Genomic DNA, 18,313 nt, shown 5'->3' with positions numbered 1-18,313 from the left:
AGTCTGTTTTGCTGTTAGGGTGTCTGTTCCCCTTAGGGCACTAGCTCAAGTCTTAGGTTGTGGGAAGGGGTTAGTTTGGGTAGATACGTCTGCGTTCTGCCCGTTGTTCGTGTTCTGGTGAGCTTGGGAGTGCGAGTCTGGTGCTTTCCTCTCTGGGGGGAGGGTTCTATCTGGCCTTTGGTTCGCCCAGAGTGATTGTTGTGGAATCCCGTGACTCCCGAGTCGGGGTGCAGATTGCTCATTACTGGCTCTCATGAGTAGGAATCACGAGGGGGCTTGATTTTGGTGCGAGTCTCTGGGTGGGTGTACACGGGCCGCGCGCGGGATCGCGGTACCATGTCCTCTACGGAAAGATCTACCTACACCCCTCACGAAAGTGAACCCCTCACTTTATCCGATCCCAAAAACTATAGGTGGACAAGTCGACATCCGTGGGCCTTAGCTCCTACAACCCGTCTCACTCAAAGCTGCTGGGGTGCGATATCTGTACACAGAATCCCTCGATGATTGAAAGTATATCGCGAGGTTGTGTGCGTGCAGGTTTGTGACTCAAACCGTGTAAACAAAGCAGCCTTGTGTGCACACATGCAAGGCATAGCCATATATGGCCGCTTCGCACCTTGACAACTGTCAACGCCGTAACTCCTGCCTCACTGCATGACTCCCTTCTAACAAAATCTAGCCACTGGTAAGTTGGAGTGCGCTGCAGGGATGCGTGAACTTTGAAACAGGCTAAATTGTAACTTTGCTCTTTGATGGTGCCGTTTTTTTTGTCAAATAATTGATTTGCACTCCACGTAGCAATTTGGCACCACTCAAACCCTTCAATAGTGTTGACAAATGACGAAGACACGGGATGGGCTAATTACTAAGAGAGAGGGTCGGAGCAATCAATAACCTGGATTATCTAAGCTTCCAAGGGATCAAGTCGAACCGAAATCTGCCCGATAGGCGACCACAGAATGCCGGCGAAAATCGTCCAACCGTCCGTGGGAAAGGCTAGACGCACAGACCTCCCGTGTTCACAGCCAAGTCCTCCACCTCAGAAGCGACGCACGTGACTCAAGTTACACTACTACTCGACGAAACCGTGTCACTATCCCGACAAGGCGAGGAGACCACCCGCATGATCGGGGTTGGGGCGGCTACATGAAATTGTGCCAGAGGGGTGATGGGCTTTGTCCGTTTACTTGAATGGGCGGAGTTGCGAGGAGATGAATCACCCACCTGCACATGGACTCACCCACGCACGCATGCACGCACGTAGGCATTCATACAGATGCCGACACAGTGACCAATACAAAATTAATGGCCATATATGGCAAGATGCTCGTGTACGCGTACGCAGTGCGTGCACACACCTCCGCACGTGCGACTAACTATTGGTTGATTGGTTGGATGGTTGTCTCCCTGCTGAATGCTAATGCGTAGAGCCAGGACCATCCGTACCTTGCCAATGTTGTGGCAATTTTGCAACTCCTTTTCTGTCGTTGTTATTGTTTTAATCCTTGTTTTAATTCATTAGAGGGTGGTAGAGATGGAGTTGTTGCTACCATCCGTAAACAAAGCACATGATAAAAAGTTACTTACATAAACAAACAAGGTGAAAGGGTTTGAAGGATGTTCGCTTGTGTTGCCTAAAAATTTGCGCCTAGAACGTTTTTCACAGTAGCATGAGGCCGCTCTGCTCACTCCGTCATGGCTATCAGTCTCCCGGTCCTGAGGTGGCTCTACAATGGAGCTCCCTCCACCCGCTGGCGAACAAGAGTGACCGATTTCAGTGATGTTTCAAAGAAGCCTAGCTTTAAAGTAGATTGTCAGTTATCATGGGTTATGGGCTAGGAAAATTTCAGAAGAGAAGTACACTCGTTGTGGATCATCGCCCCGAGTCGAGTAACGCCCCCGAGTCAATGCCTTCGACGGCGCGAGTTAACTGAAGCGCAGCGGTGATTAGCACAGAATGCTGGCCGATAGTTGGTGAATCATTGTTTGTTCTACTACGCGGAACAGTACCAACACGAAAACCGCCTGTTTACAGATAAGTTAACGCATTTTTTGTTCATCAGTGTTACACACACGACAGTCCACTTTTCCTACCCAAGCGCACATGTGGGGCATCCATCGGGACAAGGCTGATGCCCTGGCCCCAAAACACCCACGGGGTGACACCTGTGTTTACACCGAATCTTGTCGTAAAGGCATTGATGGAGGCGTAGGGGATGAAATGAAGGGAGAGCGTTCTCGGCCTGAGGAGCGGGAGTAGGGGAGCCAGTGGGACCAGAGGAGCACGTTCGACGTCACACTGAAGTAATAAACAATCTGGCCTACAGTAGTCGCTCTCCCCTTGATATCCTAGTAGCCCCTAGTGGACCGCAGCGACTATTCTACTGAGAGCCTCGAGAAGGAAGATGGAAGCAGTCTACAGTTTGCTGGCGTACATTCACTCCAAATGACTCCATCACGAGACTAAATCAGCAAAACTCCAGAAAACAAAGAAACCAAGCGAACTTCTCACCTAGTATAACTATCGACGCATCTAAAAGGTTACAAAGCCACCAGCTCATCAACCTTCTCGATTAGCCTTAATAAATGCGGGGACGATCGGAGACTATCCAACTGACCTTGACCTTAACATGTTCTACGCGTCGATCACGGTCCTCTGACCTAGCAACCCCTCGTCTAGCCCATAAACATCAGCACAAAAGTTCATGATTGCACTTAATTGTTAATGGCAAAACCAATTAGGAAAACAAGCCATAGTTGTCAATTGTCACAATATCGGTGGTAAAAATCAGAGGCGCAATATTCTTGTTACTTAAAGGCTATCAGGAAAGGTTAATACTTTACAGAAGCGGTCGTTCAGACACAGGTTTTGCTACTTTGGCTTTTTGAAGCTGCTTCCGAAATTCCTCCTTGCGTTCACTAAGACGCACAAAGTAGACCAGTGTCATGAGGAAGGCCAATAGGGAGATGAAGTCGGCAGCAATGAGAAAGTAAAAACTCTGTCGAGGATCAGATAGGACCAGGTTAAATTCAGCTATGGAGTTAGAGGACAGAGGGGAGGGGGCGTGGTGCACTTCATCGGTGTTCGATGGAACCGCAGATTTATCAACTTCGGCGCTGATTCCAAGGAGCCGATTCGCTTGAAGCATGCGGATCAGGGTTTCGTCACCGTGATTATGGACGCCTTCGATTTCCGACTCCGCCAGACTGAGACCAACTAGCAAACCAATGACTACAAGGGGAAAATGTTCATGAACTGGAAGGAAATTAGCAATGAGGAAATTAAATGGGAAGTGAAAAGCCAAAAACGGATGTGCTTTCCTCACAAATTCACCAGTGGGTGGATTTAAAATGTTTGAAGGTGGGTGACGGATGGAGAGAGGGCTTCGTGGGTCCAGACGGGAGTATTACACGGGAGAACGAGAAAACACCTCTGGAACTGGTGAATGGAAACAGAAATATAAGACATGGAATGCTAGATTTATTAGAAAAGGCATATGCCCAAAAAGCGGGGATTCTTTAACACCTTAAAATTGTCGCAGAAGAACTGACCAACCTATCCACCGGTACTGCTGCCACTTCTCCGATTGAAAATATTCCACCTCACAATTTGATCCTTTAAAATCCAGCCCACTTCTTTGCATCACAACATGACGCGACCCCAGATATCAAAAAATGACAGAGAAGAAGTGGCACATATTCGTGGTGCCGAACTCCAGCAGGAAAGATGGAGGCGTCACACACACTTGACAGGACGATGTCCATTGTCAGGTATGCAAGTTCTGTTGTGCAAACACAATAATAATTTAGAAGCAGGATTTGATGAGGCTAAGTGATGACCGCCGATGGGTGACATCTGGCACAGTTCAGTGTGGAGGCCGTGTCCTGTCGAAGGAGATCACGTGTCACAAATGAAGGAGTGACGGGAGGACAGGTAGTCAGTGGTGGTCTCAAAGGGGTGAGGTGCTCAATCAGTTTGAAGCATCATGTAGTGAGGTCCTGAAAGCGAACATGCTAAAGTGGCAAACGTTCACGTAGGTAATCCACGAGGTGTACTGCCTCCACTCTTAATGGATTATTCAGATGTCTCTCAAGTGGTAACGCAGGCTAATTTCCAACCTTTGAACCAATCATGGGAACTCACTTTCCTTAATGAGGGACCCTAATTTGCCGTTTTTTCTTTTCTCCTCACATTAGAGGTGTGATTTGGCATCTCCTCTGACTTTTAACACTCTTTAAGGAACCCCTGGAAGGAGGGAGAGAGGGAGGGAGGACAATCTATAGAACAGTGAGTGTCGGTGCATTCATGATGCTTCATATTTCGAAATGGGGAGAGTGTGCGGTTTCCGACCGTTTGATTACCCGCATCGTGATTTGAACCATCCCGCATGATACTCGGCTGATTTGCGAGGCAAAAGTGTAGAAGAGGTGGCATTATAGGTTGGATGGAAGAGGGGATTATGGGATGCATGGATTACTTGACTTAGCATCACGTAACGTGGAGTTGCAGCAATCAGTGAGGTCTTTTGCTTCTACAAGGAAGTCTATTGCGAAGACACGATCACAAGTAGGGGTGGTGTAACTAGTAGACTTCAATGAAACTCCCTTAGCATCATCCATCTACTCCACACACCCATCCGATCGCATATCTATTCGACTACCTTTGAGTGCTTCACCACGGTAATTACCTCGTTACGGCCAGTTCTACTACACTACTTTCCTCCAAGTGCCATCCAAGGAATTTGACGACAACCTTTTCCAGGTTAGTAAACGAATTCAAGTCAGTTCGTGAAGCGACCAAATTAGCATTACTTCCAGAATCACTTCCATCTGCCTCATTCAACCGAGATTCCATGATACGGAGAATTGAAATGCCATGAAAGTAGCAAAGCACATACAAAGGGTGGCGGTCTAATAGACTGACTGACTGGCTGACTAACGCAAATCCATGCCTTTAACAAGTACCCTCCCTACAGGTTACAAAAAGTCACTTCAGAGAGCTCAATACCGAGTATCTGCGCCTAGTTTTGAATGCACCCACACAGTTTACCTGTCCCATAAATGTGGAATACCCCACACCCGAGTCCACACAAATATTATCATCTGTTAAACCTTAACTTTTAAGAAGCTGTAGAATTTGTCCACTATAGAGTAAAACCATAATTTGATTCCAGTGGGGATCAGGACCTGAATTGGGATGGAGTTCTCAACGTGCAGTTTGTAAGAATCCCCTTCTTCCTCATACAGCCTGTTTCACCGTGGTTGATCCTCCAATTCTTCCAATTTGAATTATGGCGGCAATTCCTAACCTCATCTGTTTCCTCAGTAAATATGCAAAACTTTAAGTGTGATTCAAGATGAATTGGCACTTTCGAGGAAATGTGGGATGGTAGACCTTCCATCTCTCACTATGCTCAAACATTCAATCTTCCAGACGTTCACCTAATCTTTCAACCACTCATCTCCTTGACCATCCAGAAATCCATCCAACCGACTACTCATTCGCCTGCTCGTTCAACCATCAAACCGCCTAGCCATCCATCTATTCCTCCAAAAAGTTGGATTCTAGCTAAAACACAGACCATGCAGGAATTCGTGAAGTCTGTAGCAATAGTACTCGATCAGCTTTTTCAAATATTTATTGAATTATCATCCAGAAATTAAAACGTTCCCGTAACTTCACTAAACGACGGTTTTTCGGGCATTTCTTGGTACAAGTTTAATACTTGAGGTAATCATTCTAATTCAAATCGTGTCGCAGCATAAAAAGACGCGTCAACTACACAAAACGAACTCGACGTCTACTTTAAAAAGCCAATTCAGGTTCTGATCAGGAGCCATCCATGAACTCCACGATTCACCAAATAAGCCAAACCTACCGGTGATAAGACGAAAAAGGACTTCCACCGCAACAGTTCCCCATGGTTTGTCCTCTCGGCCACGATAACAACAGAGAAGGGCCACGTGGATAATGAGAGCAAGGAGGCCGAAGATTATACCAATCACGGAGGCAGCTTTTGCAGTTAACCAACTCGGCTCTGAAAGGAGGGGTTAGAATCGAGTTAGTCGAGGCACAGGCGATGAGTTTACAGAACGTTCACCAATCACGCTCCAGGGGGGATGATGCTTCCTCATCACCAAAAGACAGCACAGCGTATGGTAACTTGAACATGAACCTCCTCTAACCAACTTTTGACATGAAAGAAAGGCACCTATCGTAAAGTGATAAATCTGAAGAGAGTCAAAGCAGGGAAACCGGTGTCTCGACAATTCATCCCAACGTTAAGTTTCGGACCATATAGAGCAGTGGGGGTGGTGGGAGTTTAATCAATCCCCTGGGGGGAAAAAACCTCTATAAAGAAGATAGAAGCAAGAAACGTTACTACAACAACGGGATGATGGCCCTGATAAAAGATTGGACAAGCCTCGACTTATGTAATGAATTGGAAGGTAGGGGCAAAAACGGAAAAGTCTTCAAGCAAAATAAGTTATCTGCATACAGATTGGAAAGACAATTTCAGTCTCATATCTTATAATACCTTAAAGGGTAAATTAGATGGTAGTCATCAATAGGTTCTCCTCCAAGATTTCAGAGGCTAATCAACCGCAAAAGCCTCTCAGATGTTTTATTCGACTATGGAAATAAAGCACTTGTACTACCGAACTGACGAGTTCAACCACTGCTCCAAAACTAGAGATACGTGGTCATCCCCACGTTGAAAATACTACATCAACTTTACCGCTTTAGCCTTAAACCGCTGGTTTGCGCCACGATTTATTGCAATCACAATTAACATAACTTGATGATAAAAATGAAGTGTATTTGTGATGTTAGGAAGTGATGAAAACAGTGCGGCAATTAAATAGGGTCAAAACATACCATCAAGAACAGGCGGATACGCCAGTGCCTCAACCACTGGGTTAGCTTCGTTGCCCGTAATCTCGCCCCTAACGTCAAAGAGGCCTACATGAATGGAGATGTGATGGAAGAGGGGCGGATGGCGATTATCATAGATAAAGATGTCGAAGAGACGACTAGACGAGACACCAGCCAGAGCCACGACAACACCAATGAGGAGAATAACCGCACTGGCGTGATAACAGCCAATGGCGCAGCGCCTTGGACGCTTCCTTTGGTGTCGCAGACGCGGTTCACCGTTGCCCATGGCACCACCGGCATTCGTGTTAACGCGTCCGTCCTTTGCCATACGGAGAAATCTGTCAGGGCGGGGAATAGCAAGGTATGACTCGCCCGGCGACGTTAACAGCGCCAGCAGTGAACTGCACCTACGAGCCTGCACGTACCCACGCACCGAAGCGCACATCGATCACGATCAGCCAGCAAGCTGATTGGCTAGTGCGGCAGTGTGCGATGCTGATTGGGTGGAGTCACTGGGTATGTTTCATCGCGCTTGGACGAATTATGGGATTTGGCCATTGTGATGGGAAGGTGTGGAGGTGATTCCTAGGGCCTAGAATTTGGTGGGCGTAACTTTGACTAATCCATTTCTAAGAAGTTTTACCTACATTTAAGCTTGACAAAGTAACTTGTAATTTGGTAAGTACATGATCGAACTGATGCAGCGGTTCGTCCTGGAAACCTCGTTTGCCTATTGCGGTTACGCCATGCTATACGTATTGAATACCTAACCGTGCGGGATTAAGTTGAAGGGTCTCGATTTAGTGGTGCTTAAACTTGGTTGTGGAAGGATTGGTTGGGTTAACTATCTTGGGGAACGTTGAGTGGGTCTTAAGTGGTGGCGTCCAAACGACAGCGGGGTTCAACGTCTTTAACTGTGCATGCTAAATAAATCGAGCTAGCAACTAAAGGACTCCTCTAAAGTTTAAAGTTATTTCTTGACTTTCTGCTTGGAAATGCTAGCTACGACGCTTTCAGTCTGGTTAAGAGCATACATCCCACAACAAAAGACATCCTTGAACTCATATAAGTAGCAGTTTATAAACCACTAGGGAAAAGAGATAACAGTAGTACCTTGATGTAGCTTTTCGGTCCGCTTTTGACCATGGGGCACTTAGGCTTGTGTAGATTGTACTTCCGCTCTCCGGCATGGCCTCCAGGTCATGCCAGCGGTCACAGGTCTTCCGTACGTCTGTAATATGTCTTCTACCAAGCTGCTATAAATTCCTACGATTTCAAGACGGAATCAGGATGCTAAGCTATTTTTTTCATCCGTGCTAACACAAAATATTGCAATAGGCCTGTTGCTTAACTCTCAGTTTTGGTGAAGGGGTAACTTTAATTATCCGCCATTGTACCCTTGCCGGGTGTGCTGGCATCCGGTCCAATCTATTAGTCCACATCACTTCTATACCTTGAATATGTGTGATCTGCCCTAGTACTATACATTCTTTTCTCTTCGTGGAAGTCTTGTGACCCAATATTCTATTGCAATGATTATTTGCAGATAGGATAGTAGCAGTTCAGTGCGGAAGAAAGTAAGACGACATTCTTAGAAAAGGAGAAGTGCCATAATAAGTCAAGACATAAAAGTGTGTCTTCAAAAGTTGCATTCCATTACATCATTTATATTTTCGGTAGCCCACTCGAAACTTGTTGAATTGTATAGGCGGCATAGGACAAACATGTTTAGTAGAGCAACTTCTCTTGCATTGGGCGTAAGACAATGATGAGTATATTATTTGCTTTGGCAAATGAATTTACAGGTAACATACTCGAATATTTGTTTGAAAACCGCGTTGTCGCGCGTTACTTGGGTCGGTATGTCAGCGAGTTTCCGTGGTTTGCTCACGCGTCTGCTTAGTCGGGTACGAATTACAAATGTTAGTTGTGGACTGTTTTTGTATTTTTGCCGTATTTGCGACGGTAGTAGATATAGGTGTCAGACGTGGCTTTTTGTTCCATTTCAAAAGCTCATGTAGTTTGCCAGAACCCTCTCCAGCATTGATTCTAAATGGGGTTGCTTTTCCTCTCTCACTGTTATGCTTTGTAAGCAGAATTTACGCCCACTTTATTAAGGTGGGTTTGTTTTTCAGTTTAAGATATGGCTGTTGTGGTGCTTTCATTTATTAATGACCAACGGAATACATATCCTATTTAATACGATTTTGTTTTCCATGAAATGCTTAAAATGAAACAATCATTTTTGATGTGCCAAAGGTTTTCTTGGGCACTAAGTACATGCATGAGCACTGAGTATTGAATAGGAAGTATTTTCTTACCACCTCTCGTATCCAGTTTCATCTGGTATTTTTAAACTGTTTACGCTTTAAATTTTGTTTTTACTTTATAAAGGGAATTTTTATGAGAGAGTCAGGCTCGTACATTGGTTATGAATTAAGTAGTTATAAGGTGGTAGTGTCCCCGTTTTTTGTATGAAGAAATACCAGTGTTATCCTGTTTGCAAGCCTTTTACTTCCTTGGATGCTGTCATTAACTAAGTGACAATGAAATTCAACGAAATGCAGGTTTTTGCTTGCTATGCAGTTATTTAAGTCGCCTATATCTAGTTGTCAGCCACTGGGAGAGTCGTTTTTTACTACGTTTTGATGGGACCATAAGGACCTCTCCTTTTTAGTTATGCATGTGCATATATTATAGATTTTGGGATTTTTAACTATTTATGGTGGGCAGGTTTGCGCTTTTTATCTCTGATTTCAGGAACTAACTTCTCCACTTTTTTATCGCAAAACATTGGGTAAACTGTTTGCATCCCCAAATTACATTAACACAGAGTTCGCCGATTTTGAAGTTGGAATACACATTTCCATTACCCCAGATATTATCGCAGTTCTTGGAAATTCCTCTTCTTGCTACAAGAGTTTTGTCTGAGTCCTCTCAGAAGTTTTCATAATCATGAACAGAACTGCTTCATAAGTGGACTATTAACAGATACTACTTGAATCTAACCCTATAGTATCTAGATAGTGGCCTTTGTTTGATACAGTGTCTACGCTTTTCCCTCTTACCTATAGTACCAGTCAACAATCCCGACGGTGAGGCATTTGTGTCTGATCGCTGGAGCAACAGCTGTGGGTGCGGTGGCGCTGGCGGTACCGGTCTTCGCCACTGAGTTAATCGTACATCCTACGAAGCTGAACTGGCCGCATCGGGGCATGCTATCCTCCCACGATCATGCCTCTTTACGGCGAGGTTATCAGGTTTACAAGGAGGTGTGCTCTGCTTGTCACAGCATGAAATTCCTTGCGTACCGCCAACTCGTAGATCATGTTCTCACTGAGGAGGAGGCCAAGGCCGAGTGTGCTGAGGTAAGACCTCTCGGAAGATCCGGAACCATCTCAAACCTGTGTTGTTTGTGTAAGGTATTTTAGTAGTCACAAACAGGTAGAGATTAACTTTGAGAATCTGGTATATTGCTTGAAATGTCGCTTTTAGGTCGTATAACACAGTGTTTTTCCACTTTTAAACCAATTTAGGATATTAGCATTTAGCTTTTAACACCTAAGCCTGTGTTTTCCCTAAAAGTTGTACATTCCAGGTCTATGGTCGTACTTTTTTCGCCTTTCCAATTCAGCTTTTGTACTTTTGAGTAGATGTAGAGCATTTCTGGATTTCCAAACCATCTAGTCTGCATGGTGCCCTTTCTCTTGTAGTATGGTCTTTGCATATTTAAAAATCACAATTTCCATCTTTTTAAATGATACGGAGTTTGACAGAATTTTGTGAAAGGAAAAGACTGAGGCAGGATCTGGCTTTTCAAAAAACTACTCGTTAGAGGTCTTAACGTTGCGTTCCCTTTCCTTTACAATGGCCCTAATTTGTTGAATTCGAATTTTCATTGGTATCAAAGCACTGCTCTTAAAATATCTCGTCAACCCAAAGATCATGATTTTCCCCCATTTGAAATGAATTTGGCAAGTGCAAGACACCTTTTGTCCCTAAATATAATCCTTTGAGATGTTACGATTGCATTCTCGGCTACATTTGGCTGAATCTGGAGCTTGTCAAGTAAATTTTATGCAGAGGTAGGACTTGATTACCTTTTTTTTATTTGTGATCGTTTCTCCTACTAAACTAGCTTGTAGAACTGTCTTTAATATTTGAGTTGAGGTCTCGTGAGGTCCAAATGCGGATTTGTGAAAGTATTTATGCTAATATGTTTATTGGGGAGGTAGCTAGACTTTTCAGGACCTCCGACTAGTCGTCTTTAGGTGTGGAAACGAACATTAGTCTCACCGAGGCCGTTTTGAATGGTGGAAGGGCTTGTTTCTCCAAAAGTATTATTTTGGGGCTTTCGAGATTACTCACCACCAACTTTCACTAAAACGAGCCCCTAGTGTGAATAGATACTTCTGTGCATTGGCAGACTGTTGTAGCCTGTTAAAAGGCTTTATAATTCCACGGAAAAGTTCCACTCTCGGAGAGATTAGGTTGAAGGGCGATGAAAATTCAGGTCTGAACTATTTAAAAACTAAACTTGACGAGAATTTAATCCTTGCCTCATCGCGACGTTGTTAATGCAAATAGTCAAGTTCTGCCCTCCTGATTGGTTCAAGTCAAACCAGTAGTCAGAAAATTTTTTGCCTCAGGAGGTATTACAGCTTGTATCAGTAATACACCTCTACGGTATAAAATTAGATTTTAAGAATAATATAACGATATAAACCTCCCGCAATACAATTTTCTAGCCTAGATCAGGCTCTACTTCTGATAGAGCATAATTTACCTCCCACTACATTTGGCTAAAAGTGGGAGAAAAATTTGACCTTGGACTGCCAAAAGTTGGAACGTGCATCTTGAGTTTAACGATAGGAAAGTCTATCTACGACAGCTTAGCTTCTTGCCAGACGTACATGCGATCCGAACCGTCTGAAAGATGGTATCTGAGAGGATTTTAATTTGGCCTCGCTAGGATGCCTTTTTCAGTACCATAAAAGTAAGCTATTGCAGTCTTTATTTGGCTTAACGGATTTAGGAGCCTAAACGAGGCAAATTCACCAGAAACTCATTGGAAGGAGCAAATAACGAAACTTAACTGCCCATGGGATTGTATTAGGCAACCAGACAAGTCTTTGCGATTTTTACAATAGAAAAAATAATTAGTTGAAACAGTTGCCATACTAGTTTATCATCCAATGAAACACAAGCTTGCTACGAATTTCACTTATAAATTCCGATTTGTCTCTGTAACCAAATAACCTAATCTAGCTCTTTCCACCACATTTTCTATGTCAGTTCCTTTTTTCACCTGCCTGTTCTATACTCTTTCGAATCTGATTGCGTAATTATCTAGTACTGCTGCTAAGAGAAGCTGGTTATCATTATTAGGAGCTTGAAGAAATCCGAGGGGAGTGCGAAAGATGGAAATCAGGTTGAGACTATATCTACCCAATCTGAGGTGCATCTCCATTTCCTCTCTCCTTCCTTAGGACAAGCTGATAAGGTGGCCACTTTTAAAGAGCATTTTTCATTAGAAGTAGGGAATGGGAAAGAGAGGAAGGGTTTGCTTTTGGGTAAGTGTTTTTACTAAAGGTGGCAGACTTATGCAACTCGTCCATTTCCAAGCAGTATCACCGAGGTGAACCATATCGATGCGTCTTTACAACGGAACACATGACATGAAATCCCCTCCAAATGTGCGAGTTGAACAACCACTGTTGAATTAGGCGGTTTACTCGTGATGTCGGGTGATTGCTGTACCTCCCAAAGAAGACGAGGAAAATATGGCATGAACCATGTTTGCTTCGCTTCTGATGTACACCTAATGAGTCTTCTTCGAGTTAGCTTTCACTCGTACACTATGCATTGTCTTTGAGAGCAAATAGCTAAACGCAGCTCCAACTGCTTCCATTTCTATCTTTCCTTCACTTTCTATTGGGAGTTAGGAGAAGTACTACCGGGTGAATACGGAGGGTGAAAATGGGGATGAGGTGATATCGCTCTCAAGTTTAATTCTTCTTACGGGCGTGCTGACTCGTATGAAGCGCCGTTTATTACATGAACAAGAATAGGGCTTTCTTCTTACTGGTAGACGAGTCCTTACCGTTTCTGAGGGAAAATTGTTTCTATATAAAGCTACCTCACGGGGTGGCTTCTTACATTTCATAGGGCCAGTGTTTTGTCAAATAAAGGTTTATTTCTTTCTAATCAAAGCACTTTGGTGATATTTACTTTTCTCCGTCAATCGGATCTAAATTGTGGGCTTCTTTCATTAATGATTAGGCTGTACATACTTAGGCAAGGCCTAATTTACCTTAAAATATTCCCATTTTGCCAGTTCAGAGGCGCATTTCTTCCCATTCCATGAATTGAAATGGAGTGCGATTTCTCATAGTTTGTTTACCTTAATAATTTCAAGTGCTTCTGTGCTGTTTGAATGGAGCATAAAGAAGACAAGAGATATGTTTTTTTCTAAGGCCATGGTTCTTAGAGACTTCAAAATCGGGCAAACAATTTCAGGATTGGAACAAGGTGAGACTGAATCAAAGTTTTGGACAGAGAAGGCTTGACGCATCACACATTTTTATCGTATAGGTGAATAAAGCTTTAGGATTTTTTGCACCACGAAAAACTATGCCTTGCGTAGGCATGTTTCGCCTGAAATTCTTTTTCAACCACCGATTTTAGGGAGTTCAGGGTTGCAGGATTCCCTTTCAAACCACTTCGGGGGATTGAAAATTTAATGTCTTGAAGGGAAAATGAAGCCCCACTACGACGAGAATTAATTTATCCAAAGGTGTTGTATTTTGGGTGGTATTTACCTCCAAATGTTTAAAGTGTTTATTTTTCTCCTCTCCTCTGCGCAGCTCTTTTACAACCTTTAGTCACGGTTTAACTTCCTTTCAAGTGGGTCTAGAGTGCCGCCTAAGTTAATGTCATTGAAGAATGTTGTTTTTCGTAGCTTTGAACTGTCAATATAGCCCAAAGTGTTGAGGATTTAACAGTTGTGTCCCGTTGGTAAAATATTACCTTTGAGGAGTCGCGGTCTGTGACTCCTCTATTGTCCTTTAAACGGTACTAACTTACCAAAAGTAACTTCTCTAGCGCTAAGATCAGAGCTTATTTCTACATAACATGTCATATTTTATGCATTAAAGACGGCTTTTATTACTCCTATTAGTCCTGAATCATCTTTTCAGGACACCAAAACGTGGTTGTTTTCTTTTTCAGACTAATCTGAAGCCCAGTTGCGTGTGAAATAATTTTACTGACCCAAGTTGCCACTACATTTCAGAAATTACACTTGGCTGAAAATTCATTAGTCTATTATTGTTAGTATGCATAGCTAGGGCCACTCCTCAGGGGGTGGGGTAACAAGCTCGGGGGTTTAACAGCTAATGTGACTGTGCTACTTTGCCTTACAGATCCTAGTGACTGACGGGCCGGACGACGAAGGCAAGATGTTTCAACGTCCAGGTCGGCTGACGGACCTACTGCCTTCGCCCTACCCCAACCGCGAGGCCGCGCAATTCGCCAACAACGGAGCCTTTCCACCCGACCTCACCTTTATTGCCAAAGCACGTCATGGCCTTGAGGACTACGTCTTTCATCTGCTCACTGGTACGTGTAATCCTTTGTCTGCTTGCTCACCTCCTCGTCGATTTTGTCGGTTTCAAGTTGTCTATCGGATTCTGATTCATTGTTGAACCGGTTGAAATTGGTTTAGAAATTTGTCTGTATTAGCCTCCTCCAATATATCCAGACCCACCCACTTTGAATTCATCAATGCATCCCATATTCCACCCCTGTGTTTGTCCATTCAACCATTTGCTTAGGTCTTTTGTCATCATCTCAATTGTAGAGGCGTTTTCACCACCTTATTTTATTATGTCTTCGCCTTAAGTTAGTTTAAAATACGCTAAATTAAACTACCTTATCATGTTTTCTACAGATTTTACCGCTACTGTTTTTGGTCTTGGGACTCATTTTCTTTCCCTTAGAGACGGCTCTGATTAAGACGCTTGGGAGACGATAATGAGCTGTTTTGGTGGAAATCCGAATGGTTCAAGAGAGCCATTGAAAACACTTTTTGTCTTGGGAACGAAGGGGTATTTGACCATCTCACAGTCTTGTGCTTTTACTCTCCGGCAAGTTGATCGCTTCCCCAGTTTAGTACAGGACTATCATCCTCGAGGCAGGGATGGTCGCTACACTTATTAAATTACGTCAAAACAGGAAGAAAAAATGTTCTCCTACACGCTCAATATTGTGAGCAGATGGCTTGTGTGCGCATGCCGGCAGCACAAATTTACCTCGTCGGTTTGCGTGCTCGTTATTGCTAATAAGGGTCTCTAAGAGCGTCGAGTTTGGCAGGTGTGAAGTGCTCCACACTATCTAGCTAGTTAAAACCACGAAAAAGTAACCTTAAACCTGACTGACGATTAAAGCCATTTATAGTTAAAGAAAGGCTCATTTTGTGCGTCGAGTCCGCGTAGGTCTTCATTCTTGGAGGCCTTATTTTCTTTGGTGCGCGATAACTAGCTGCCGACGGGAGCGTAGCCTCGGAGGCTTAGTCAGTTTTTCCTACAGTACATCGTCACAGGTGGTAAGTGTAGGAATTCGATTTCATTTTGGTATATTCTACCTCTTCTTTGGCTTGTAAGGGAAATAGATTCACAAAATTGCTGACGACAATTTTGCCTAGTTTTTGACTTCGATGCCTTTTTCTTCAATTGCCTATACCAGACGGTCGGAGTGCCCTCTGGGTACAGCCTTTGAGGGGATGTTGTGGTCGTAAAGCACCTCCTTTTAAGTCTCATTCTATAGCTCATACTTTGATGTTGAAAGGTGAAATGGGTGTTAGCAACATTAATAATCCATACCTTTTCCATCATGGATGAAAAAGAGTAAGGATTGCATTTGGGCACAGACGGTAGAACGTCATCTTAGCAACTCGATACGCTTAGTTTTTATGTCCACACATGCCGTTGATATTGACGACGTGCTGAGATGAAAGATAGATGAGCTTGGAAGACTATAGCTTTGCTGTTCTTCTCTTCTTGTTTATCCTCTGTTGCTTTTTCTTCCACGTATTCCATAGAGGTGCTCAATGTATTTTAAGTTGCTTGCCGACTGACTTACTGACTGAATTGCTAGATGGGTTTATTGTGAGGAGTGTTTTTTGTTCGTTGGTTGTTCCAGGATAATCAACTATGCCTGCTTTGAGTGTGTGTTTGTGTGTGGTGCGCGGAATTGTTTGGTAGAGGTTATTCCCTTGTTCAAGACCAAACATCGGTCACTACCGAGATTTATACTTGGTAGGATATAACTCAAAGATGTGCATGCAAGTGGTTATGTCTTGCGTTGATTTCCCAACCAGGATAATCGAGAGATAGGCTTCAAAGACAGTTGTCGCTAATGCTAAGAACCTATGCACAATCTGAACACGGTGTCTGTGTGCAACTCCCGCTGGCTGAAGTGTTCAGTCATGTGTGTAGCTCCCTTCTCAGTGAAAACATTCATCTTTTTTCCTGAAACAGTCAAAAGTTAATCATTAGTTGAGAGAAAAGTTTAGTCTTTATTATTGCAAGACTCCACACTTCATACGGCTTATCCTGCTTGTAGGAAGAATTGCACTTTGGATGAGATGGGGCGGAAGGTACCGCCTCCTCCCCATCCTCCGTATTTACCCAAGTGATAATTTCCATCCTGCCTTCAGCGCTACGCATTTACGAGCGTAGAATGTACTAGAATAGACAGTTGGTGGATGGAAGTGAGGCGAAAATGGAGCTGGTTAGGAATAGTTCTGGCTCCCGCGAATTTGCCCATTCGTCCCAGGTGCCTTTCCTCTGTCCTGACTGAGGGATTGTGTTACCTGGGAAAGGTAACAGGTATCGAGGATCCCCTACGGTGCTATCACTAATGTACATGGAGCGATTAAGGCCAACAGCAACTTCCAAATCTTCACGGGAATCATGTTTGTTTATCTGATATAGTCGCCCGCTTCTTTTACACACCTATCGCAGGCTTTAACTAACGCAGAAACCAGTGCCGGTACAGAAAGATTTTTCAGTATAATGGACGTCAGCCTGCTTCACTTCATCGTCAGTGCTGGCACTCAGCTCCTTGTGTTCACCATTCATGTGAAAAGCTTTGCCTATTATGTAATTTCCCAGTAAGTTATGCACCTCTCCCGAATCCACGAGAATGTGTTCCTTTTGCTAAGTGGAATGTTTCACAGTAGTCACTGTTGAAAGGTCTCCACCATCAAATTAAGTGTCCCTTTGGGGAGCGAGCGTCACCACTATCACCCTTCTGTGCCTAAAGTCTCTACACTGGTAAACATCCATGAGTTTTTGATTTTGCAAACGTGTTAACGTGAACTTACCATCTTGATTAACAGCGTCTTGGTTGAACTGGCCGACGACACACCGCCACGCTAGCGTTCAACCTTAAGATTCGGTATGAAAAATTGTGAGCCGATAAAGTGGGATGTTTGCTATTTATAAATTATCTAGCAATCATTCTGTTGCCTTGTCTTCAAAGATGGTTATAAGATATGGCTATCGCTCTTGTTGCTAGGCTATTGTGACCCACCGCCGGGCCGGGAGCTGGAGAAGGGTCAGTACTACAATCCCTACTTCCCAGGTGGCGCGCTGACCATGACACCACCGCTGTACGATGAGCAGGTGGAGTTCGCGGATGGGACGCCAGCCAGCGTCTCGCAGATGGCCAAGGACTTGGTGAGCTTTCTCACCTGGTCGTCAGATCGGAATCATGACAAGCGCAAGCGAGTTCTCTTCAAGGCAGTCATCGTAATGGTCATTGGAACCATTCTTGCTGGTGTGTACAAACGCAAGAAGTGGGCCAACATTCTGACCCGCAAAGTGGTCTATAAGAACCGCCCGATGCCGAAGGACCTCTAGGAGGCAAGTAATAGCTTGCTCCCTGCACTATTTATGCCTTTTTTTCTTCCACTCTGGAAGTTAGTTCATCCATCCTTCTTTTTTGGTTGGCGAATACGCCATTTTTTTAAATTCGTTCTAATCTAATTTTTAGGTCGGAGTTGACTTCCCACTTTACTCCTCATTTATCATCCCCTCGGGAGGTCAGTTCGGCGTTTTTCTTCCTCCCCGCTCCTCCAATTCACTTTTTTGATGAATGCATCATGTTTCTTCCAAATTGAGAAGCTGTTTTTCTTTTTTAATTAAAATAGTCGTCTGGAGGCAGCCTCCCCCTGCCCCTGCCCCCATGACTATTTAAGTAGTTGATAATGACTTCTTACACGTACTCCTTAATCACCTCCTCACACCTCTGTGCCTCTCTTGCCTAATATAAATGAACTTTGTAGTACGTTCCGGGCTGCTTTTCTTAATTTCAATTCGTGCGGTTCTTCGCAGTCTTGTAAAAGTTTGGTTCCTTCTCTTGCGC

General features: G+C 43.9%; 2 protein-coding genes across 2 annotated transcripts; one reads left to right on the top strand and one right to left on the bottom strand. All coding sequences in view use genetic code 11, as the record gives it.

The window, feature by feature from the left end:
• Window positions 1-1,876: 1,876 nt before the first annotated feature.
• On the bottom strand, window positions 1,877-7,211 carry EGR_08300 (hypothetical protein; the record flags this gene model as incomplete). Its single annotated transcript, XM_024497549.1, has 5 exons — window positions 1,877-2,028; window positions 2,098-2,302; window positions 2,880-3,235; window positions 5,883-6,041; window positions 6,884-7,211. 5 exons carry the CDS (start codon window positions 7,209-7,211, stop codon window positions 1,877-1,879), a joined length of 1,200 nt encoding a protein of 399 aa, XP_024348027.1.
• Window positions 7,212-7,246: 35 nt separating this feature from the next.
• Window positions 7,247-17,808, top strand: EGR_08299 (Cytochrome c1, heme protein; the record flags this gene model as incomplete). The annotated part of the gene is made up of 4 exons (XM_024497548.1): window positions 7,247-7,399; window positions 9,958-10,251; window positions 14,308-14,503; window positions 17,465-17,808. 4 exons carry the CDS (start codon window positions 7,247-7,249, stop codon window positions 17,806-17,808), a joined length of 987 nt encoding a protein of 328 aa, XP_024348026.1.
• Between the last annotated feature and the right edge of the window lie 505 nt (window positions 17,809-18,313).

Source organism: Echinococcus granulosus (assembly GCF_000524195.1).
Source record: "Echinococcus granulosus chromosome Unknown EG_S00102, whole genome shotgun sequence".
NCBI lineage: Eukaryota > Metazoa > Platyhelminthes > Cestoda > Cyclophyllidea > Taeniidae > Echinococcus > Echinococcus granulosus.
Note: the sequence above shows the minus strand (reverse complement) of the source record. Positions and strands in the feature narration are given on the sequence as shown.